Source organism: Triturus cristatus, chromosome 8, assembly GCF_964204655.1.
Source record: "Triturus cristatus chromosome 8, aTriCri1.1, whole genome shotgun sequence".
Classification (NCBI taxonomy): Eukaryota; Metazoa; Chordata; class Amphibia; order Caudata; family Salamandridae; genus Triturus; species Triturus cristatus.
Genome location: NC_140591.1, coordinates 39,393,370 through 39,416,094, shown reverse-complemented (window position 1 = coordinate 39,416,094; position 22,725 = coordinate 39,393,370). Strand labels below are relative to the sequence as shown.

The following is a 22,725-nucleotide window of genomic DNA, read 5'->3' as shown; positions in this document are numbered from 1 at the left end:
CTGCAGCCCAGTAATCTGACAGTTCCTCCGAGAGACAACAAGGTCGACACGAAGAGTCACCACTATCTGGGGATTTAGGGTTATTTATCCTGCAAGTCCTACTTTAGAATTTGCCAATGCTGCATTTACATCCGACATGAGCGGTCCACCACACATCTCCTGTATTGAACACTATTGTTTAGCTTGTTTCTACCAAGTTGTAAGGTGACAGATGCTTCAGTTCTGGAAGTATAGGGAGGAGGAGGGTGGGAGGGTTCAGGATCATTGTCCGAAGTTTCCTTTTAGGTTTTGCACTACACTTTCCATCCCAGACAGCACAATGCACTTTCATGCGACCACGTCACAAGCACATGGCGACTCTGCACAATGGGCACATCTTTCAAGCGCTGCACTCATCTCCCACCCCGTACTCGCTGCAGTGCCCGGCCCGGAATGCCCCCAGTATCTCTCACTCCACATGACACACACAACCCAAGAATATCACTCTCTCCGAGTCATGTCCTGGAATGTAAATGTCATCCTTGATCGCATCATACGCACGGCAGTCCTGAAATATGCAGTGACACTCCCCAAATGTCCTCCAGCTCGAGGAGACCCATCTCATGGATCCCAGTGTGCCTTTCTGGCACGCTATGGCCTCAACAGAGTGTGGCACTCAGGCTTTAATAGGGGCTCCCGAGGAGTATCCATTCTACTCAGAAAGTCTTTCCCATTTGTCCTTTCTCATGTTACTGAAGACCCGCTGGGACGCATTGTGACCCTCTCGGGGATGCATGGTGGGATTGTCCTTAATCTGTTATCTACATACATCCCCCGTGACACTTGCCTCAACACTACAACATCTCACCAACAACATCTCCACTTTTTCCGAAGGTCAGATGATGCTGGGCAGAGATTTTAATGCAGTAATGCAACTTACTCTCAACGCTACAGGTACCCCCTCCCCCACAGGTTGGTCCGTGCCAAGAAACTGACTGACTGGGTGACCATCTTGGGCCTCTGTGAAATATGGAGGTTCTGGAACCCTCGCACCCCCCAATACACACACACCTCGGTGGCGCACCATTCCCATATCCGCATTGACATGATTTGTATGCCAGCCCTGGACTGCCAATGTGTGTCCACTGCCTCCATCCTCCCCTGGGTAATCTCAGACCATTCAGCAGTGCTCATGCACCTGGGCTACGTCCCTGATGGGCTGCGCCCTGTGTGGCGTTTGAACGCTGTTCCTTCAGATCACAAAATTCCACAAGGCCGTAGGGGAGGGCACTTAAACAATACTTCCTCACAAACCTGGGTTAGGTGGCCTTGCCAGGTATCCTCTGGGAGGCTGGGAAGGCTACCATCCAGGGAGTAGCCAGAAGCCACCTTCGGGTGCAGCAGCACGTCCAGGACGGTTGCCTCGCCCTCGTCAAAGCAGAAGCGCTCCGGCTATAGACTGACCGGACCATATCCCTGAACGAGACCCACGTAAGACAACTAGCAGCCATGCGTGAGGAGATTACACAAACTGCTTTTGAAAAAGCTAAACTGCTGTGGCGCTCATCTGTCGCCATGTATATGGTTAGGGGGACAAAAACGGGAGACTCCTCCACAGGCTGGACTCCTATCCCTTGGCATCTCGGATAATACCCGATATTTGAGAACTTTCGGGAACCATCTGCCGTACCTCACCTGAGATTGTACAGGCCTTGTCAGGTTTTTACTCTCATCTATACTTGGCACGCAAGCTGGAAAATATTCTTGCAGACTTCATTAGTCCCATGCAAACCCACATTCCCTGCCTGTCACAGTCAGAAGCCACTAGCCTGGACCTCTCCTTCTCCTCAGACGAGATAGGTGCAGTAATCTCCCAGGTGGCGTCTCGGAAGACTCCAGGTCCTGATGGGTTCCCCAAAAAATACTAGGCCTCCTATCGCGACCAGTTGGTCAGGCCAGCATACCCTATTTAACGCTTCTTCTTGTAGATTTCGAAAGGCCTTCGATACGGTGGACTGGCATTACTTCGACGAATGATGGGCATGGGTCAACAGTTCCAATGATTCATCCAAGTCCTCTACTCCAACCCTCGAGCCTGAGTGTTGGTCAACGGATCTTTCTCTGAGACATTCCTAATCTTGAGGGGCACATGGCAGGGCTGCCCCCTCTCTCCACTCCTCTTCGCTTTGTTTGATGGAATCCCTGGCATGCCTCATCCGGGCAGATTATTTGATTCAGGACGTTGGGCATGGGGAAGCCACCAAGTGGATAAAATCTCATTATATGCTGATGATGTCTATCTTTTCCTTAATGATCCGGCCCACTCTGTCCCCAGATGTCTCCAATCCCTTCAAAGCTTTGAGAGGGTCTCGGGCCTTCGGCTGAACCAGGCCAAATCAACTCCTGTGCCTCTCCATCCCTCAAGGGAGTGTTTCGACTGGAAAACGAATACACCTGGGCATATGGGTTTCCCTACTCCCTGAATTAGAATGGGTACTGAATGTCACCCCACTTGTCAAAAAAACCAGGAAGGATCTCAGTCACTGGCAAGCCTTACCACTCAATCCACTCGGAAGGGTGGCACTATTTAAAATGATGATCCTCCCCCGATTCTTATATATTATTCAAAATTCTCCCTTCTACTACCCCCAAAGCTGGTTCCGAGAGATCGACACAATTATCATGCAATTGATGTGGGGAACGGGAAGACCATGGATGTCTCTCGATCAATGCCACATTCCGTCCTTCGATTGAAGCATGGGCATGACAGATCTGTACCTGTACTACCTGGCCATTCGGCTGCTTGTCCTTCATGATTGGTTCACAGGGGGATAGTCTGACCCGGCTTACCAAATTGAACTCCGAGACATGGACTTCCCTCGAATCCAAGCCCTCGTGTACGGCTTCCCCATCCCCAAGACGCTCCCAATGGTTACTCGAACGGTCTTCCTGGCCTGGCGGTCGGCCCTGTGTCATACGCTTCTCCCTGCACACCTCACAATTCTACAGATACTTACTAATTCGGCACACCCTAAATACACATATCTCAATGGGCACCATGCTCCCTGAAGCACAAGTCATGATGGGGAATCTCGGGAAGGGAGGCATATCACGCATATATCACACCCTCACGAACTACAGCCCTACATCTCTAGACCTTCTTTGAGCTCGTTGGGAGGGTTGGCTGGGTCCCCTTGAGGAGACTGGTGAGATTCTCTGATGGCCCCCAAAATGATCACTACCTCAGCAGACTCCATCTCGTCCGATCTATTACCTCCACACCGCATATCTTACTCCAGAACGACTACATAGAAGGGGGCTGCGTGACTCGCCTGAATGCGCGCAATGCAGACACCACCCAGCAGACTTATTCCATGTAGTCTGGTCTTGCCCCAGCCTCACAAAATACTGGGATAAAATATAATCCGAACTTACACACATCTGGGGTTGGCATGTACCTCATGACCCTATGCGCCTTCTCCTGGGTGTTACAGATGGTCTAGATGGGTCCCCCGCAGGCAAACTATTCCTGTGGACAGCCATCATGGTGGCTAAACGAGCTATCGCCACAATTGCTAAGTGGTGCCGCGGGGTGGACTGGTGCACTGCACAGGAGAAACCCTTATTTGAGGCCAGGGGCTGCCCAGCCAAGTACCAACGGGTGTGGGGCAAATGGACAGACCAAATGGGTTAACAGGGCCGAGAGGAGGGACGCTTGTTCTCGTCATACTACCCCCCCTGTTTGCCATGTAAAATGCTTGAAAATTTTATTCACTGAATTATTTCACATCTTTATATTGTCATGCATGCAAACTTGCATACTATGCTGTCAGTGCTAATTTTTCTCTGTTTCTCTAAAATCAATAAAGTTGATAGTAAAAAAAAGAAGTCTCTCTTTAATTTTCTCTCACTACCATTACAGTTCTCCAGACTTCTTATCTACCCGTTTCCTGTTTGTCCTTTTTGGCTTCCCGCTGTGGTGCATTATCCTCTATTGACTGTACCGTCTTCATTTGTCTTTCACCACTCCCTGTTCTTACTTTTTCCCCCTAAGAGCTACGTATCTCAGTCATTGGTTTTGACATCTACTGGCTTCACTTATTGCCTCTTCTACTCCTTTTTCCCTCTGCTAATTCTTACCCTTTATTTCTTTCTTTCTCATCGCTTTTCATGTATTATGTCTTATACCCTTTGTTTTTCACTATTTTTCCCTCTCTTCTTATTACTGTTGATCATGTTGTTTTATATTTTCTTTTATTTCTTTGCATTCAGAGTTGTATCATGGAATGTAAAAGGTTTTGTTAACCCTATAAAGACGCAGAAAATTCTATCTCATTTAGCCTCCTATAACCCAGATTTAGCTCTTTTACAAGAAACTCATCTTATGGAGACGGAGGCTTTTCAACTCAACCCGTGCGCGACTAAGACGCAATGAACACATACTCATGTTTTGCCCCTTCGTTAACATCACTGTGATTGATTTTTCTACCGCACTTTGGTTGCATTGACCTCATATTATTTGAATATACCACTTGTTGGATTCTTACCCATCCTTTACTCGCGGCACCAATTTCTCGTTTTTCGGACAACCAATCTAACCGAATCACACCCGTTTTTATGATCTATGAGACGTGCTGATTTCCGGGTTGGAATTATCACCGGCGTTTCGAATACCTCACACCTACGAGACCTCCGACAGACTCATATTGCTTTTTTACTTCTTCTACTTTCCAATTTGTGTACCCAGCCGGGTTGGAATTATCACCGGTTTTGGGCCTTCACCACGTCCGCGCTACTTTCCTCAGCCCTGAAGAGTCGTGGGATTACCTTTGCCTGACGAAACACGTGTCGGCTGGTTGCGCTTCCCAAAGGAATAAAGAACATCCATTTTCACTGAAGAATTTTGTATATCTTGCTTTTTCTACTATAGTATTTACTGGCTTTAACTTTTATGTGTGCACAGGATTATATTGTACCATTAACTAATTATTCAAATAACATGTTCTGAAAATTTTAAACCTCCGTAAATTGTTAATTTTCTCTGCTTCTTGTTCTTCTCTTACAAATTAATTTTAACCATTGCATTGTTTTTTAGATATGTTAATTGTTCTTTAGTCCTATATAAATATGCTAAGTTACTTGATCTTCAGTTGCAGGTTTATATCCTATCCCTTCCTCCCTGCCCTTTTTTCCTTTGATATTGCTGAAATGTAAGTAGCTTTCTACTCTGTTTTATAGCTTACCTTTCACTAACCTTATGATCAATATGTTTTGTTTTTGCTCACTCTTTGTAACTTTTTATTCTTCAAATAAAAGCTTATTAAACATAATAAAAAGAGAGGGACCGGAGGGTGCTGTGAAGGTGGGAGAGCATCAGACCGTGGGAGAGCATCAGAGAGGAACTGGAGGGGCTGTGAGGGTGAGAGAGCATCAGAGAGGGACCGGAGGGGCTGTGAGGGTGAGAGAGCATCAGAGAGGGACTGGAGGGGCTGTGAGGGTGAGAGAGCATCAGAGAGGGACCGGAGGGTGCTGTGAGGGTGAGAGAGCATCAGAGAGGGACCGGAGGGTGCTGTGAGGGTGAGAGAGCATCAGAGAGGGACCGGAGGGGCTGTGAGGGTGAGAGAGCATCAGAGAGGGACCGGAGGGGCTGTGAGGGTGGGAGAGCATCAGAGAGGGACCGGAGGGGCTGTGAGGGTGAGAGAGCATCAGAGAGGAACCGGAGGGGCTGTGAGGGTGAGAGAGCATCAGACCGTGGGAGAGCATCAGAGAGGAACTGGAGGGGCTGTGAGGGTGAGAGAGCATCAGAGAGGGAGCGGAGGGTGCTGTGAAGGTGGGAGAGCACCAGACCGTGGGAGAGCATCAGAGAGGAACTGGAGGGGCTGTGAGGGTGAGAGAGCATCAGAGAGGGACCGGAGGGGCTGTGAGGGTGAGAGAGCATCAGAGAGGGACCGGAGGGGCTGTGAGGGTGAGAGAGCATCAGAGAGGGACCGGAGGGGCTGTGAGGGTGAGAGAGCATCAGAGAGGGACCGGAGGGGCTGTGAGGGTGAGAGAGCATCAAAGAGGAACTGGAGGGGCTGTGAGGGTGAGAGAGCATCAGAGAGGGACCGGAGGGTGCTGTGAAGGTGGGAGAGCACCAGACCGTGGGAGAGCATCAGAGAGGAACTGGAGGGGCTGTGAGGGTGAGAGAGCATCAGAGAGGGACCGGAGGGGCTGTGAGGGTGAGAGAGCATCAGAGAGGGACCGGAGGGGCTGTGAGGGTGAGAGAGCATCAGAGAGGGACCGGAGGGGCTGTGAGGGTGAGAGAGCATCAGAGAGGGACCGGAGGGGCTGTGAGGGTGAGAGAGCATCAGAGAGGGACCGGAGGGTGCTGTGAAGGTGGGAGAGCACCAGACCGTGGGAGAGCATCAGAGAGGAACTGGAGGGGCTGTGAGGGTGAGAGAGCATCAGAGAGGGACCAGAGGGGCTGTGAGGGTGAGAGAGCATCAGAGAGGGACCGGAGGGGCTGTGAGGGTGAGAGAGCATCAGAGAGGGACTGGAGGGGCTGTGAGGGTGAGAGAGCATCAGAGAGGGACCGGAGGGGCTGTGAGGGCGAGAGAGCATCAGAGAGGGACCGGAGGGGCTGTGAGGGTGGGAGAGCATCAGAGAGGGACCGGAGGGGCTGTGAGGGTGAGAGAGCATCAGAGAGGAACCGGAGGGGCTGTGAGGGTGAGAGAGCATCAGACCGTGGGAGAGCATCAGAGAGGAACTGGAGGGGCTGTGAGGGTGAGAGAGCATCAGAGAGGGACCGGAGGGTGCTGTGAAGGTGGGAGATCACCAGACCGTGGGAGAGCATCAGAGAGGAACTGGAGGGGCTGTGAGGGTGGGAGAGCATCAGAGAGGGACCAGAGGGGCTGTGAGGGTGAGAGAGCATCAGAGAGGGACCGGAGGGGCTGTGAGGGTGAGAGAGCATCAGAGAGGGACCGGAGGGGCTGTGAGGGTGAGAGAGCATCAGAGAGGGACCGGAGGGGCTGTGAGGGTGAGAGAGCATCAGAGAGGAACTGGAGGGGCTGTGAGGGTGAGAGAGCATCAGAGAGGGACCGGAGGGTGCTGTGAAGGTGGGAGAGCACCAGACCGTGGGAGAGCATCAGAGAGGAACTGGAGGGGCTGTGAGGGGGAGAGAGCATCAGAGAGGGACCGGAGGGGCTGTGAGGGTGAGAGAGCATCAGAGAGGGACCGGAGGGGCTGTGAGGGTGAGAGAGCATCAGAGAGGGACTGGAGGGGCTGTGAGGGTGAGAGAGCATCAGAGAGGGACCGGAGGGGCTGTGAGGGTGAGAGAGCATCAGAGAGGTCCCGGAGGGTGCTGTGAAGGTGGGAGAGCACCAGACCGTGGGAGAGCATCAGAGAGGAACTGGAGGGGCTGTGAGGGTGAGAGAGCATCAGAGAGGGACTGGAGGGGCTGTGAGGGTGAGAGAGCATCAGAGAGGGACCGGAGGGGCTGTGAGGGTGAGAGAGCATCAGAGAGGGACCGGAGGGTGGGAGACCGAGCCGGACTAGTAACCCAAAGCAGCCCTTGCAGTTTGTCCGACCAGCCCTCGGCAGGGCGGGCTGCGCAAGTGTGAAGCACTGCTGCTTTTGTTACTGGGGCTGAAATTGCAGCACTGCCACAAAACCCGCCCCAGTAACAAAAGTGTCAGAGGGTGCTGTGAGGGTGGAACAGCATTAGAGAGGTACTGGAGGGTGCAGGGAAGGTTGGAGAGCATTAGAGAGGGGCCGATTCACAGAACTAACTTAAGACAAAGTCCTAAACTTACTACTTTTGGTATTCACAGTAGTTAGGATTTTGTCTTAAGACAAGCTTAAGACTGACTTAAGACGGACTTAAGACAGACTTAAGACAGACTTAAGACAAAATTAAGACAGACTTAAGACAAACGTAAGACAAAATCCTAAGTTAAGTCTGTCTTAAGTCTGTCTTAAGTCTGTCTTAAGTCTGTCTTAAGTTTGTCTTAAGTCTGTCTTAAGTTTGTCTTAAGACAAACTTAAGACAAAATCCTAACTTCTGTGAATACCAAAAGTAGTAAGTTTCGGATTTTATCTTAAGTTAGTTCTGTGAATCGGGCCCAGAGTGACTAGAGAGGGCTGTGAGGGTGAGAGAGCATTGGAGGGTTGGAGAGCATCAGAGAGGGACCGAAGTGGTTGTGAGGGTGGCAGAGCGTCATAGAGGGACTGGAGGGGGCTGTGAGGGTGGGAGAGCATCAGAGGGTGGGACAGTATAAGAGAGGGACCTGAGGGGGCTGTGTGGTTGGAGAACATCAGAGAGGAACAGGAGGGTGATGTTAGGGTGGGAGAGTGTCAGAAAGGGACCGGAGGGTGCTGTGAGGGTGGGAGAGCATCAGAGAGGGACCAGAGGGGTCAGAGCGTGGGAGGGAGAGTGTCAGAGAGAGACCGGAGGTTGCTGTGAGGGTGGGAGAGCATCAGAGAGGGACCAGAGGGTGCATTGAAGGTTGGAGAGCATCAGAGACGGACCAGACAGGTCTCTGAGGGTGGGAGAGTGTCAGGAAGGGACCAAAGAGTGCTGTGAGGAAGGGAGAGCATCCAACAGAGCCGAAAGTGTGCTCTGAGGGTGGGAGAACATCAGAGAGGTTCTGGAGTAGGCAGTGAGGGTGGGAGAGTGTCAGTGAGGGACTAGAGGAGGCTGTGAGGGTGGGAGAGCGTCAGCAAGGGACTTGAGGGGGAAATGAGGGGAGCATCAGAGGGTGGGACAGCATCAGAGTTGCTCCAGAGGGGGCAATGTTTTCAATGCACTTGTTTTTAATAGTATATGTGTATTTTTTTATTCTTGTAGCCCTGATGAAGTCTCTTGTAAGGAGACGAAACACGTTGGATACATTGTGGAACTCATTTTCATGAAGATTTGAATAAAGAAACTATATGTGAATGACGCTTATACATCCTGTGACTTAATTTTTGTACATCATATAGTTATTAATGAGAATTTGTGTGTGCTGATCATTCTTAAGTAAAGATAATATGAGGCATTGCTCCTGTGAGAAAGATTAGAAGGCTGTTCTTTCAGATCTTGGGCACCACACAAAAGTGACCTGGACAGGTGCGATTTCTCTTGCCTCAGTCTTACTATTTGTAAATCATATATATGTTAGTGTTATGCTTATGTTCAATTATTACCATACGTTTATGATAGTGTGGCCATGTTCAATGAATGCCTAACAAATAGTTTTATTAGTTGTTGCTAGTACATAATACTTATGTTTTTTTAGACTAACATAGGAAACTATTAAGCTGTACACGTGACAGTGCCACAATTGTTCTCACTATTGTTCACACGTCAAGATTGGAAAGAACATTGGTTAGATCTATCTGGCACATGCCCATCACCCCAGACCTACATCTTCAACTTCTCACGTGTCCCTCTAGCATTTAGTATATATGGGCACCGTACTCAGTCTTCTGGCGAAAGAGGACTCATCTATCAGGAAAGAACAAACATTACTAACAATTTTTGACATATTCAGGAAATGTGACTCTGTGACAAGCTGTCGTCTGAATTCAGTTTTGGTTTTCAGGTATGTGATTGTGATTGTGTAGCTCCTCTTTCCCAATCACGGAGTCTCTGCCTAGTGCTAATTACAGCTAGGGCCTGAAGCTTACAGAGACAAACCAAAACAATGCTTTGTTTCATAATTCTGCTCCCCTTTTCTTATTGCTGCCAATTTGTTCATTATTTTTGCAAGTATCTTGCTAGTTATTCTCTGCACTAGGTTGGAGTATACATTATGTGCTAGTCTGAATGTCTTGTGTATGAGCTACCTAGGATGATGGGATGAGTGGAACTCACTGCCAAACTGTCCAGTCTCTGTCAGAAATGACTGTCTGTCCCTCAATGGGCCCTTACTCAGGTTGAATATGAGGGAGCAGTCACAGACTCCAATTGTCTCTGTTCTGCACTGCTTGTAGGTTTACCTTTGCTGCATGGGGTCAAGAGGGGTACTCTGGGTATGACCAAAATCTTCATAAGCAACAAGGTGTAGAGACACATTTTTGTACTTTCCACTATACCTCTGAGATCGACAAAGTGAGGGAGGTAGACCGCTCGCACAAAGCCTGGCTCAGCCGTGACATCAAACAAGGACCCAGCGAACATCAAGTCCTGAATTCCACATTGTGATAAGTAGTTATTCCAAGGAAATAATTTATATGTAATGGTGCCTGCTTGAACAACTTCGAAGCACAGACCTGTCTTCACACATAGGAATGTGCCTGGTTCATCCAATGTGGCCCTTTAAAGACAGAAATACAGACATATTTCAAAGAATTCGGATTGCCCAGTCAATCTATGAACTTGCCATTATTTTATATTACTAAGCATTTTTATAGGTAATCATTAGTTAGGTTTCAAAGAACAAGGTACTTACCTTCAGTAATGGCTTATTTGGTAGAGACTATATCTAGATGCAGATTCATTACCATAAAATATTCCCCAGGCGTTAGTCTGGATCTGGAATCTTCTCTTAGAGTCTGTCAGTGCCTGCAAGGAGGTGGCGTCACTCGGTTCCACATGACATTGCCGTCCACGCTGACAGAGACAAGTGCAATGTCTATATAAGCACTACCCCAGCACTCTGACCACAGTTATATGACTATCTTTCCATGCGAGAAGCACGGTATAGTGACTAGTGCACCAAAATTAAGATTCTTAGGATTTTTATGTGAGATATAGCGTAGTTTGCAGAAAGGGGAGTATGGGAGGGTTGATAAGGAATCTGCATCTAGATATAGCCTCCACCAGATAAGGAATTACAGAAGGTAGGCAACTTGTTCATCTGATAGAGACTTCTAGCTGCAGATTCCTTACCTTAGAATAGATGCCAAAGCAATTTGTCCCCAGAAGTGGGTCTGCAAACTAACTAGAATAAGAAGTCCTTCAGGATGCGTAGCAGATCTCAATGCAAAGAACGATCCACCTCGAGATGGTCCTTTTCTGTACCGCCTTCCCTTTCTTGGCAACCACAAACCCTATAAAGCTTTGAATGCCCACCCGGATGTCTCTAATACATTTGATATAGAACAAAAATGTTCTTCTTGGATACAGACAGTGGAGTCTCTCCTCTTCCTTGGTAAGATGAGGTGGAGAAAAGAAAGTCAGTAGTGTGATGGTCTGACTGATGTAAAAAGGTGTTACTACTTTCAGCAGAAAGGAAGCACAGGTTCATAAAATCAGTTTTTCTGGGAGGAAGGTGGTGTATGAAGGATTAACGGAGAGTGCTTGCAGCACACTGACCCTCCTGGCAAATGTTATGGCCTCCAGAAAAAACACCTTGATGATAAGCAGAAGGAGAGGGCAACTGTGCATGGGCAGGTGATGTGAACAGGTAGGTCTGATCAGGCAGCCACTAGAAAGCGGACATGGCCTTCACTGTGCACAGGGCAAGGACTTGCCAGGCTAGCGACAGACAACAGAGGTGCAGACATGGGATCAACTTGTTTTCTACACACCAGGTTTCAAATGTGTGCCATCAGCAGGGATACCTGGCTGCCAAGATGACATCACAGACGTTGGGAGGGAGTTGAATACACTCAACTGTTGCCACTCAATTTGCACACAAGAAGGCAGAGAGTGTGCAAGTTTGGGGGCAGAACCCTGACCTGTTGCTGCAACAGGAGGTCCTCTCAAAGAGGCAGCAGGACTGAAGGGCTGAGACTCATGCCCAGAAGCTCCGGATTCAGGCTTGGGTGACAAAATCCTCTCTGCCGGCAGAGTTTAAGGAGTTTTGTAACTCAACAACTCCGCTAATTTAGCAAAACTCCTTCTAGCGCTCATATGTTGAAGCTTTTATTATCAATAGCAGTCTCCCTGCAGCCACCCAGTCAATGCTCCAATACCTCCAGAGGTCGGTAATCCCAGCAGAGGGTGCTGCTTCTGTGAAACTTCTCATTCGTGTCCAAGCTATTCTTGTCTGACACAATTTCCTTTCCTGTTGTGCAGGCTGAATCCTGAACCCAGAAGAGATCACTCGGCTGAGCTCCAAGCTGCCATGGAGAAAAGGTAGCAGGGAAGGAAGAGACTGCAGCAGTGCTGGACAGACCCCTCTGCGACATCCTCCTGAGCAGCCGGTGGAAGGCAGAGCCTGGAGGGATTGACCAGCCGCAGAGTCCTCTGGTCCCCTGCAGCATGTGCTGGTAGGGACAGGCAGACTTACAGCACCCAGAGAGTGGAAGGAGATCGCTGCGCCCAACCACAAGATGTTGTATAACCAGGAAGATTTTCGGTTGTTCAAGCCGTATCCAGAGATGCAGTCTCTTGATATAGGGTCCAGGGCCCTACGCCACCCTGCTTGTTGCTGTACGTCACAGAGATTGTGCTGTTCATAAACACCTGAACTATACTTCCATTGATGGATGGAAGAAAGTCTTTCCATGAGTAGAAAATCGACCTCAGCTCCAACAAATTGATGTGGAGGTGTATTTCCACTGGAGACCAGAGGTCTTTGGTTTCCATTGGTGATCAGAGGGTTCTGATCTTCACCTCTCTCAGATGCCTGCCCCAAACCAGGAGCCACAAATCTGTCACTACTGTGAAATTTGGGTGAGGAAGAGAGAGATATCTGCCAGTGACCCACTTGCATTTCATCATCCCCAACTGCAGATCTTTCCCAGTTCCCTCTGATATTTGGACCAGGTGAGAGAGATTTCCTTGATGCTGAGTCCACTCGAATTTCAAGTCCCACTGCAGAGCCCACGTTTGCCGGTGGCCATGAGACCCAGAAATCTCACCAAAATCCAGGATCGAGGCGAAAATATCCTGGAATCCCTTTTCTGAAGGATAAGCACAGAATTTCACTGTGTTCAGAATGTACGCATCTGAGAGGGAGTCAGGAGGGAGTCAGATGCGACTTCAAACATTGATAGTGAAACCTAGTGAGTGCTAAAGTTTCTCTGTAGGCTGGAGGTAGGTTGCAACTGTCTGGGGCAAGCCCGCTTTCAACAGCCGGTCATTTAGGTAAGGGAAGACAAATCCCCAACCTCTGCAGATGGGCTGCAACCACCACCATCACTTTCATAAACACACACAGGGCGCTGGTAAGACCAAAGGTAAGCACAAAAAAATTGGAAAATACTCCTGTATTACCAAGAACATTATGTCTGAGGGCCGGTAGGATAGGAATGTGGAAATAGGTATCCTTCTGGTCCAATGCTACCATCCAGCCTACAGGATCTAGAGCAGATGGAGGATTCCATCCTTCATTGGCACTTGATGGTAATGGGAATAACAACCACAATCTACTTCTGAGGTGCCCATGATGGTCCAAATGCCTGTTAAAGGGGTCTTCTGGTTGTGGTTGCCGGGGTAGGAGCGGACTGGGTTGAGAAAATGGACACAAATAGAAGCCCCTACTGTAGCCACTGCGAGGGTGGATGGCAGATTGCGGCTGTCGTGGGGCTTCAGAGAGCCCCAATGACCTAGTAGTGGCCCTACTGTCCTTGAGACAAATCTGCCAAACAGTGTGTGGTAGGAAATGTGTGAGGGTTGATCTTTGAAGTTAAAGCTTAGACCAACTAAAGGGTAGACGGGGTTCAGTATGGGATGCACCAGGTTGAAGCACCTCTGTCAAGACATTGGTCTTGACTTCTATTGTGGGCAAAGTAAGGTCCAGGACTCCAGCTGCCCTCCCGACCATCAACACAATTGATGACCCTTCCTCCATAGCCACTATGGGAAAATAGAAGATACCAGTGTCTGGTGTTGTATTAGCTAAGTTCTTGTCCTGATTTTTATCGCCCATGGACTCATGTAGGAGGTCGGGAAAAACTATAGGGATCATCAGATCCCCTACATTCGCATTCCTCACCCAGCCAGTCAGATAAATAAGTCTCAAGCTCCAATTCAGCCCGTCTAGACCCAGTCAGTGCCGGATCTGGCACTTAGCCATGCCAGCCTGGTTCTGCATTGGGGTCAGGATTCACAATGGGTTAGGTGCCACCACATGGTGCCAGAGGTTGCAGGGTCATTTCAATCCAGTAACAGATTTTAATGTACTTACTGGCTTCAAGAGTGAACCCTCTGCTGGAAACCCAGTAGATCTACCCCTCAGACCCATGGGGCCTAAATGGCTCCTCGAGCGTCTGGCTGTTCAAAAATGAGGCTTATGGCCTCATTAAACTCTTTAAATTTGGCAAGATTCACTTCAGCAAATTCAGTGAATCATGAAGAGGACTCAGGCAGGCTCCACAGAGACAATGTTAGAGTGGGGCCTGGACTTGTGGCATCAATCCCACGCCTCGTCCTGTGACTTGGACCGGCATGAGAAGTCTAAGATCACTTTGACTTCCTTGATTTCTTGTGCAACTTGCTTGAAGAAGTCCTGGATCATGAAAAAAAATGGTGTGAGCGACTCCCAGAACTCCCAGGACCTCCGTGTTGAGCAGCCAAAAGCATCATGGCCTGTTCTCTGATGGCCTTCAGGTGCACTTCAAGCAAGCCTTGGAGCTGTGGTTCGGCTCCGGACACTAAGTGGGGGTCTGTCACAGTCATTTGCCTATGACAGTCTTCACAAGACTTGAAACCAGATGGTTTCTTTTTTTAACTTTTCTCAAAACCGTTAGAGAAAACAGGCACACTGATCAAAATCAACAAAAAGTCAAAAAAATTCAGTTAAAAACCACTGAGGGGAGGTTGATTTGGATCCGCGCTGATTGCACAGAAAATAAGGAACTGACATCAGCGCACTGAGGTGCTCCTATATAGGCACCACGCACATCACTTCTGGCATGGTGGTCAACACCATGTGAAGCCAAACAACTCCACCTACTGGCAAATGCAAGGACCCTGGCTAGAAAAAATCAGGATCCAGTCTGATGCCGGGGTAATATTCTAAGGTAAAAAATCTGCAGCTAGAAATCTCCATCAGGTTTAACATTTATTAATGGCTTTGTCTGAAGGTTTTCCTATGCGTTTTTAAGAAGGTGGACAAAATATCAAAGGATGGACAACAACATGAAGCTGAGGCACAAGGAACAATACAGTGGTGTGTAGGGGTAGACAAGGCAATAGTAAAGCTTGTGAGGTGTTTCTCTGTGTGCAGAAGTTGTCAGTGGTTACTGGACAGTATGCGTGGTTGGCATTGTTGTTTACCACTGATGTCACAAGGTCTCAGGTATTATTACATCTCAACTGGACTAACAATTCACTCAGCTTATACACTTAGCTGTTGAAGGTTAATGAAGGTGAGCAGTCATGGGTTGCTCCAAGAGGAGGCAAACTGGATTAAAACATTGGCAATAGGTAACACAAGTAATTATGCTCAATATATTTGGTAGTTATATCCTATGATTTAAAAATAGTTGGTAACTAAAGATTCTTAGTGTGTTTAGTTAAAATCATTAGAAATCCTCTATATATAAAACACATTAGAGCAACTTAAAACATTTTGATCACACGTTTACATTATCACATTAGTCAAGTTAAAACTCAAATCTTAGAAATAATGTATTATTCTATAAATCATATATCAGGGATAGCTTTTCTAGCATAATTCTAAAGATCTTCACTGTCCTTGAACAAACTATTTTGGAAAATCCTACTTGGCAGAAAGTCACCTCCACAAACCCAAACAGTAAGTGATTAGACTTTAAATGGTATTTCAGATATATGTTCTAATGTATGTTCTGCCATTAAAGCAGAATAAAGACATGTAAAATAAGTGAGATCTTCAGACTTCTAGCAACTAGCCTCTGAGTTCTACAGACTGCAATAACATAACATTAACCCGCATAAAATGGTTTCGCTCAAAGGGACAGAACTCAACAAATGCTTTTGCAGCTCTGGTACAGAACAGCTTTGCAAAACGTACTCAGAAACATTTTTTCCACTTAATAATAAATAATAATATATTGTACTTCCTCCTCAGGTTAAAAAGCAGCCTCAGTCAAATTTTTCTTAAAGAATTGGAGTTAAACATCTGTGGTACCCAAAGGTCTTTTAGTCAAAAATGTTTTAAACAGTATTATAAATGGTGCAATGAAAGATTTTCTTTTAAAATTGAGTCATTTCTCACTAGACAGTACATGTTAAGTGTAAGCCTTTTGAATATCTTAACTATACCATCTACATAACAAAAGCCTCAGCCCCCCAAAGGTTTTGGCCGAATTGAGTAATTCCGCTTAGCATTGGTGATTCAAATATGCTATTTGTCCAATTTTCCAAAAGCGATTGCAGTGCCTAAACAAAACACGCAAATCCTGCTGTTGTTTGGGAACATGTACTTTTGTCATATGGGTATACACAGATTGGCAACAGCACACTTGGAGAGGGATCTTTCCAGGGAAGAGAGCGTGAAAGCACCCGAGATGTAAAACTTTCATCTGTGCATGCTAAGGTACTGGGTGTGCAGCAAACACCCAGAGATCTTCTGATATATAATCATTTCACTTCTGTAGAAGGGGAGGGGCTTAAGCTACCCTGTCTTATAAAATGACAGCTCCTTTTATGGTTTATGAACTACTTACTATGCTAGCCGTATTTGTGGTAGGCATTTTCTTACTTGTGTCACGTATACTGCATACTAGAGCACAATAGATAAAATAAACGTATTAAACTTTCCTCATGTCTCTGTCAGATCTTACTATGGACTGATATGAGAGTGAGAGCGAAAGGGGTGTCTTGTAACTGCGATTCCTGAGAGGGTCGGGAGCGTTGTGTTCTGGGGTGTCTAATCACTTGTTCTTCTGTGAGTGAGTAGGAGGGCAAGTGAAACACTATAGCTTGTCAGGCTCGAGCACATGGGTACTCAGGTGGTAGTCCCTGCCTACTAAGGTTCTGTGATCCTATGCATAGTTCTGTGTCCCCGCTGAATCCCTGCAACATGGCGCCGCTAACATTTGGTCAGGTACTTATTCACAGGACCCCTGAGTAGAGCTCGCGCTTGTCCACAATTCCCTTGCACCGTTTCCCAGATATGTCCGTGATGGGAGGGCTTTGCCTCCTCAGTATTTTAGTGCTGCTGTTTGAATCCCTTTGTTCTGATTAATTTGTTGCTCTTGGCTACAAATTCAATATTGCAAAATCGCATATTGCATTTCTTACCATCTTTTCCTTTTCTTTGGTTATAGATTGACTAATGAGTGGCGGGGTTAGCACCCCATTGTTTAGAGAAGTATGCTCAATTGCAACCCCCATCTACCCTTAAAAAAAGTGTAGTGACTGTTTGGCTTTTTAAATTTAAGCTGGACTTGCATTCCTGACTATGCTCAGCGTATCAAATTTCTTTATGCCTTGATACACCCATCCTTTTCTGCTTTCTCCTGGCTACCGGAACACACTGTTTTTCGGTCTGATTTGATTGCTACGCAATACTTGCAGACTAGGTTAAATACTACCAATTTGGTCATCCGGATATTGCCTGGTGTAATCAGTTTCCCTTATGTGAAATTTAATGAGGGTGACACTGTTTCAATTGCATATAAATCACATCTCTATACCCCTGAGAATTGCGTTTTTCTTCTACTGAAAATATTTTGACTGCTGTGCAAAAAACTATTCTAAAAGAATGCCCTCTTGCTCAAAGTAAAGGCATTTTTATCATTTCTCATGTGCCCGCCTTGGAGGCAGTCATGAGAGCTAGTTTTCGTAATTCTAAAGCTCTACCTCTTCATTGGATTCAAGGGGCTATGTCTTTGACGTTGGCTGATGTCAACCTTGTTTTTGACCCTTCCATGCAGACGCATGAGTTTCTTCAGTATGAACATGTTCACCCTCTACCTTCTTCTGTTCTTCCTCTTGATCAGTACAAATGTATTATTTACACTGATGGTTCGGCACAACCGTCCATTAGTTCTAAATAGGCTTACTCTACAGCTTGCCCTATTGTCGTAGGTTCAATCAAAGATGGAGTTTTTCACTCTACTTTGGTTCATACTCAGTCCCTTGGGGTCTGCACGGCCCCTGCTGACCGAATTGAGGGCTCTCCTTTTTGGCTCCCGAATATGTTGATCATGAATTACCCACCCTTGTTTTGTGTGATTCTTTTTATTATGAACAGTCCTTCAATGACAATTTGTTTTTTGGGAAACAAAATTATTTTCAGGATTCTAAGGGTAGCACGATAAACCATAAAAGGCTTTAAGTTTGAGTGGCCTCTCTTAAAGAATGCTTGCCACTTAAACATGTTGTGTATACATGGAGCCATCAACGTGCATGTAGGAAAGTAGGATCTGCTTCTTATGGTAATCCCCACTTTTTGGTTGATGGGATGCTGTTTTGACTAGTCTGAATGGGATCCTGCTAATCAGGACCCCAGTCTATCCGCTTTCTCACAAAACTGTTGTGTTCAGTACCTAGGTACATCCCAGATTGGATACTGGGATACCCTTGTCAGTCCCTAGTATATGGTGCCCATGTACCCAGGGCATAGGTACCCCAGAGGTCTCCCATGGGCTGAAAGATGTATTATGCCACCTATGAGAGACAATTCAAAATGGAACTACAGGCCTGCAATTGCAGCCTTTGTAAGTTGGTGCATGCACCATTTACTAAAGATATAGAGGAAGAGGTGTGGTGCAGAAGAAAGGGGGCCTGACTCCGGACTACAGGGTTCACGGTTCGATCCCCAGCACCGGCGGCAGGTTAGCCCAGCCCCATGTGACTCTGGGAAATAGCTCGCTTAATCTTCCCGAGGGCGCCCAGCGCCGGGAAACCACTTCGGAGGTAGCTGTGCGCTTTACAAATACTGGTATTTCATTTCATATAGGTTTACTATATCTAAGGGTCACTGCACTTAAAACCTATAAGTCACCCTTATAGCAGGCCTTTCCAATCCTGAGGGCAGGGTGCTTGGTTCTAAGTGAGAGGGTGCCCCTGCATGAGCAGGACACCCCTGCAGCCTACGGAGTCCATTGTCCCAGGTTGTCAGTGAAACAGCCATATACTATATAGAGGGGCATCGCTTAATCACGCGATGACCATCTCGAAAATGGCTGCAACAAATCCTATCATGTATGGTATCAAACAAGTTGGAATCATAGTCCCTGTGCATGATCCAGTTCAAACCAGCTCTGGGAGCCGCTGGCTCCCGCCCAGGCAAAAACCTGGACAAAGGACATGGGAGTAACCTTCCCCCTGTCCAGACCCTCCCCTGGGAGGGTCCCCTGAATCTTCCCAAGCCTTTCTTGAGGGTACTTCAGGGCTTATCTGGGTGTAGGTCCCTAGATTTGTGGTGGGATAAGATTCCGAACTGAAACCACTGTACTTCTACCGTCTGGGCACTCTGGACTTTGCTGGACTTCGTTTGGGCCTGACTTTGTCTCCCTTCCAGGCTGCTGCATTGTCTGGGCCTGTGCATCATACAGGAACCTTCCAAGGCCTGTGAAGCATCAAGGACAAACTAAGTAATCTGCCTTGGAGTGAAGGAGTCACTCCCCTGCATCCTCAGGCAGCGCAACAAAGACGACGGCTCTGCAGATCCCGAGCTCTTCCAGACACCGTGGGCTCTGCAACACAGGTGGTGGTTTCCCTCAGTTCATGAGGCTTGCTCTACCCTCTACCAAGTTTGAGGCCAGTAGTCCTTGTGGGGGTTGCAATAACTGAACCTCTCGGTACCGAGTCCCTTTGCAGTTGCAAAGGCTTGTTGACATCTTTGCAAAAAGATCTTCGGGCTCCAAGTAGACCCCACCTCGAGCACCTCCAATGACCAGAATATTCAGCCACACCCCATCGTGTGCATTGTGGCCTGCTTCTTTTGGTGAGCTGATTGAGGTCCTTTCGCAACATCCAGTGCCTCTGGCCTGTGGGTCCACTTGAGGGTCACACTTGTGTCTTTAAGGCTCACCTGATTGCTCAGGGCCTGCCCTGACTTCCATGCTTGTGGTGAGTCTCCTGGACATTGCTGGTCCCACCTGTGCACCTTCTTGATTTCTTGCATGGGTTGCATTTGCCAAGGCTTGTTGGTACTCCCACCGGACACAGGCCCCTCAGTACTCAACATTCTTCGTGGGACAGCTCGTATCCATGTACTGTTCGTCCTCGGCTTCGCCTGGTCCTCGCAGCTGCAGAGTCAAGGTCAATGTCATCCTTCCTGAAGCATCCGACATTGAAGGGCATTGGTCTTCCAAGTCTCCTGGTCACCCCTGAGTGACATAGACTCTGCCCCCTCTGCTTTCAAGTACTCCTTGTCAAGAATCTACATTTGTATTCCTCCAGACACTTTCTCATCTTCCAGAAGCAGCACTTTCCTGAAGTCCTCCATTGAGTTTGACTGTGGTTTCCAACGCCACTTCACACCTATACACCCGGCTTCCCTGGGATAGGTAACTAGGGTATCATGGTATACACGGGTGGGGTGGCTCTCCAACCTTCTGCCCTCCACGGAGGTTTCTTCAGGGTCCACTGGGAAGGGTCCCTAATCTTTAAAATTCCAACCGCGACTTGCACATAGACTTGTACGGACGACGCAGTCATGTTCACACACTTCACACGCACTCCCTGGGGTCCCTATCTACTACCTTGGGTATCCAGCAATTCTACGTCCTCTCAACATTGTCCTGACTCGAGTCGTGGTTCTTAGAATGAATGAATGAATTCTTTATTTGTGTGGTTAGTCAAAACCATTACAAAATACAATGTTAAAAACTTTTGGGGGTCGAAGAACAAATATATGTGCAGGACATTGTTAAAATCACCTTTTTTATTTTTTTTATCCTTCTTTTATTAAAACAGGCGACATAGTGACGAGATTTCAAGCTAAGCGAGTCAGTAGTTCAGTGATGGCCAGACATCCGGGAAAATGACCCTGGCATTTAGGAGCTGCCGGACTGTTCACCGCACTCAACCTATGAGGACTTGTCCTTCAATATTATACGGGTATGGTGAACAAATTTCCCAAAGTTGGCCATATGCTTCACAATGTCCAGAGTGTAAAGCTGTTGGACTGCCTCCTTTGCTGTACGGGTGCCCAGTTGGAGAAGATTAGGTCTAAGATGGATTCTGCGAACTAGCCGCAGAGAAGGGCAGCAAAGTAACATGTGGGCCAGGGACTCTCTTTTGTATTTGCAGAGGCGACACTCCGTAATGCCCAGCCGTGCTTTCCCAGTTTGATATTATTCTTTTAGGGGGACTGGATGTAGTCTAGCTGCTAGGATCCGATGTTAGGCTTGTCTCCCCACAGGCTGCGTGAGATGGGGTTTGTGGCTGAGCAGTATGTTGGGGAGGCTTTGGGTCTAATGAAAGCCTCTGACTGCCAAGGAATCCATGTCCAGACTTTGAGAGCGCAATCGTAATTGCTTTTTTATTGTTGTTTTGTTGGTGGCGTAGTCGATTATGCTAGGGTCCCATTTCTCTGTGACAAGTTGCAGAAGATCTTTGGCTGAAGCAAGACAGGCAGACCAAGGGTTGCTAGGTTGTAGGAAAATGAATTTTATGACTGCCTTCATGGTGTTCTCCGGAGCCGTCATTGTTAGATAAAAGTATTGTATATTGTCCTGACTCGAGTCATGCTTCTTATACCACTTTCTTACATTCTGGTAAAACAAGCTGCTTTACACTCCTTCAAAACTGTGCCTGAAGGCTGATCTCCACAGCTACCACTTGGATATCATTCTAAGGTTATCTGAGACCTCAAAAATCACCATAAGGTTTGTTTGGACTGGTACAAGGTGCCCACTTATATTAGTGGACATCATGTACTAGGCCAGCCTCTCAGACTGGTGTGCAGCGGTTGGGATTCAAGCCTGCAATGTTTTACCAGATAAATCTTTGTATTGATTAACAGAAAAACCACTAGTACTAGGCACATATAAATACAAGCTTAGAATAGTAAGTTCTACTAAACTTGGGGTTGGGTAAGTTAAGGGTCTAGCACACCCTTTCCCCAACCTAAGAGAGTTTAGCTTCCACTAGGTTAGGTAGGTGTAAAACCACACCTCCCTTAGTATGTCTAATAAAGGGGATGCCAGTGGCTTTCTGCCCTCTAGATACAGTGAACTTTCGTTCCAAGAACTGAAAGCACTGTGTGCATCTAGAAAGCTGAAGACAGGGAGAAGTGCCAACACTCAAGGCATTGTAGAGGTGTACTGTTGGATGACCTGAGGAAAGCCTCTCGGTCAGATGAACAGGTCAGAATGGGTGGGCCAGGGTATGAAGATAGGACAGCAGGGGAACCCCTCTTTGACCCAGAATCAAACCCTGACCAGGGGGAGCCTGATGGCTCCCACCTGGACAATTCAGACCTCCTAGAGGAGACCACTTGAAAGGATGCCCTCTTTGATCCTCCTGGGAAGGTGCAGAGTAGACCTCGGAGGGCTAGATACTCCTCTGTAGAATCCAATGCTTTTAGATAATCAGTAGGGACCTCCATTTCTAGTAAAAGAGGGAACTCTTTGGATAGGTAATACCAACTGCTTGAACTTGAGAAAGCTAAGCATAGGCTCAGGAAAGAGCGGTTGGCCCTTGACAGAGAGTCCCTAGAATTCCAGAAGGCAAGGAAGAAAAAAATTGGGACTAGAGTCCCATGGTGGCAGCAACAGTGTCCCTAGAAGTAATGAAAATTCCTTACATTAGGAACCTGAGCAAGATTGTCCCTTCCTACTATGTTGGGGATGACATCCACAAATAGATAACTGCTCTAGAGAGGGCCTGTAAAGTTCAGAGGGTTCCTCAAGAGCAGTGGGCAGCTATCCTGTGGCTCTCCTCTGCTAACAAAGGTAGAGATACACTCCTCACTGTCAGAGAAGAGGATGCTGACAATTACTCAGTTTTGA

General features: G+C 47.4%; 1 protein-coding gene across 2 annotated transcripts in view; it reads right to left on the bottom strand.

Moving 5' to 3' along the window:
* The window catches only part of LOC146799914 (NACHT, LRR and PYD domains-containing protein 12-like), a 1,343,351-nt gene that overhangs the window by 269,283 nt on the left and 1,051,343 nt on the right, over nt 1–22,725 (bottom strand). For both annotated transcript variants that reach the window (XM_085620847.1, XM_085620846.1), the window contains one exon: nt 10,036–10,256. In XM_085620847.1, coding sequence (XP_085476973.1) covers nt 10,036–10,256 — 221 coding nt within the window. The remainder of the gene's footprint in view (nt 1–10,035; nt 10,257–22,725) is intronic.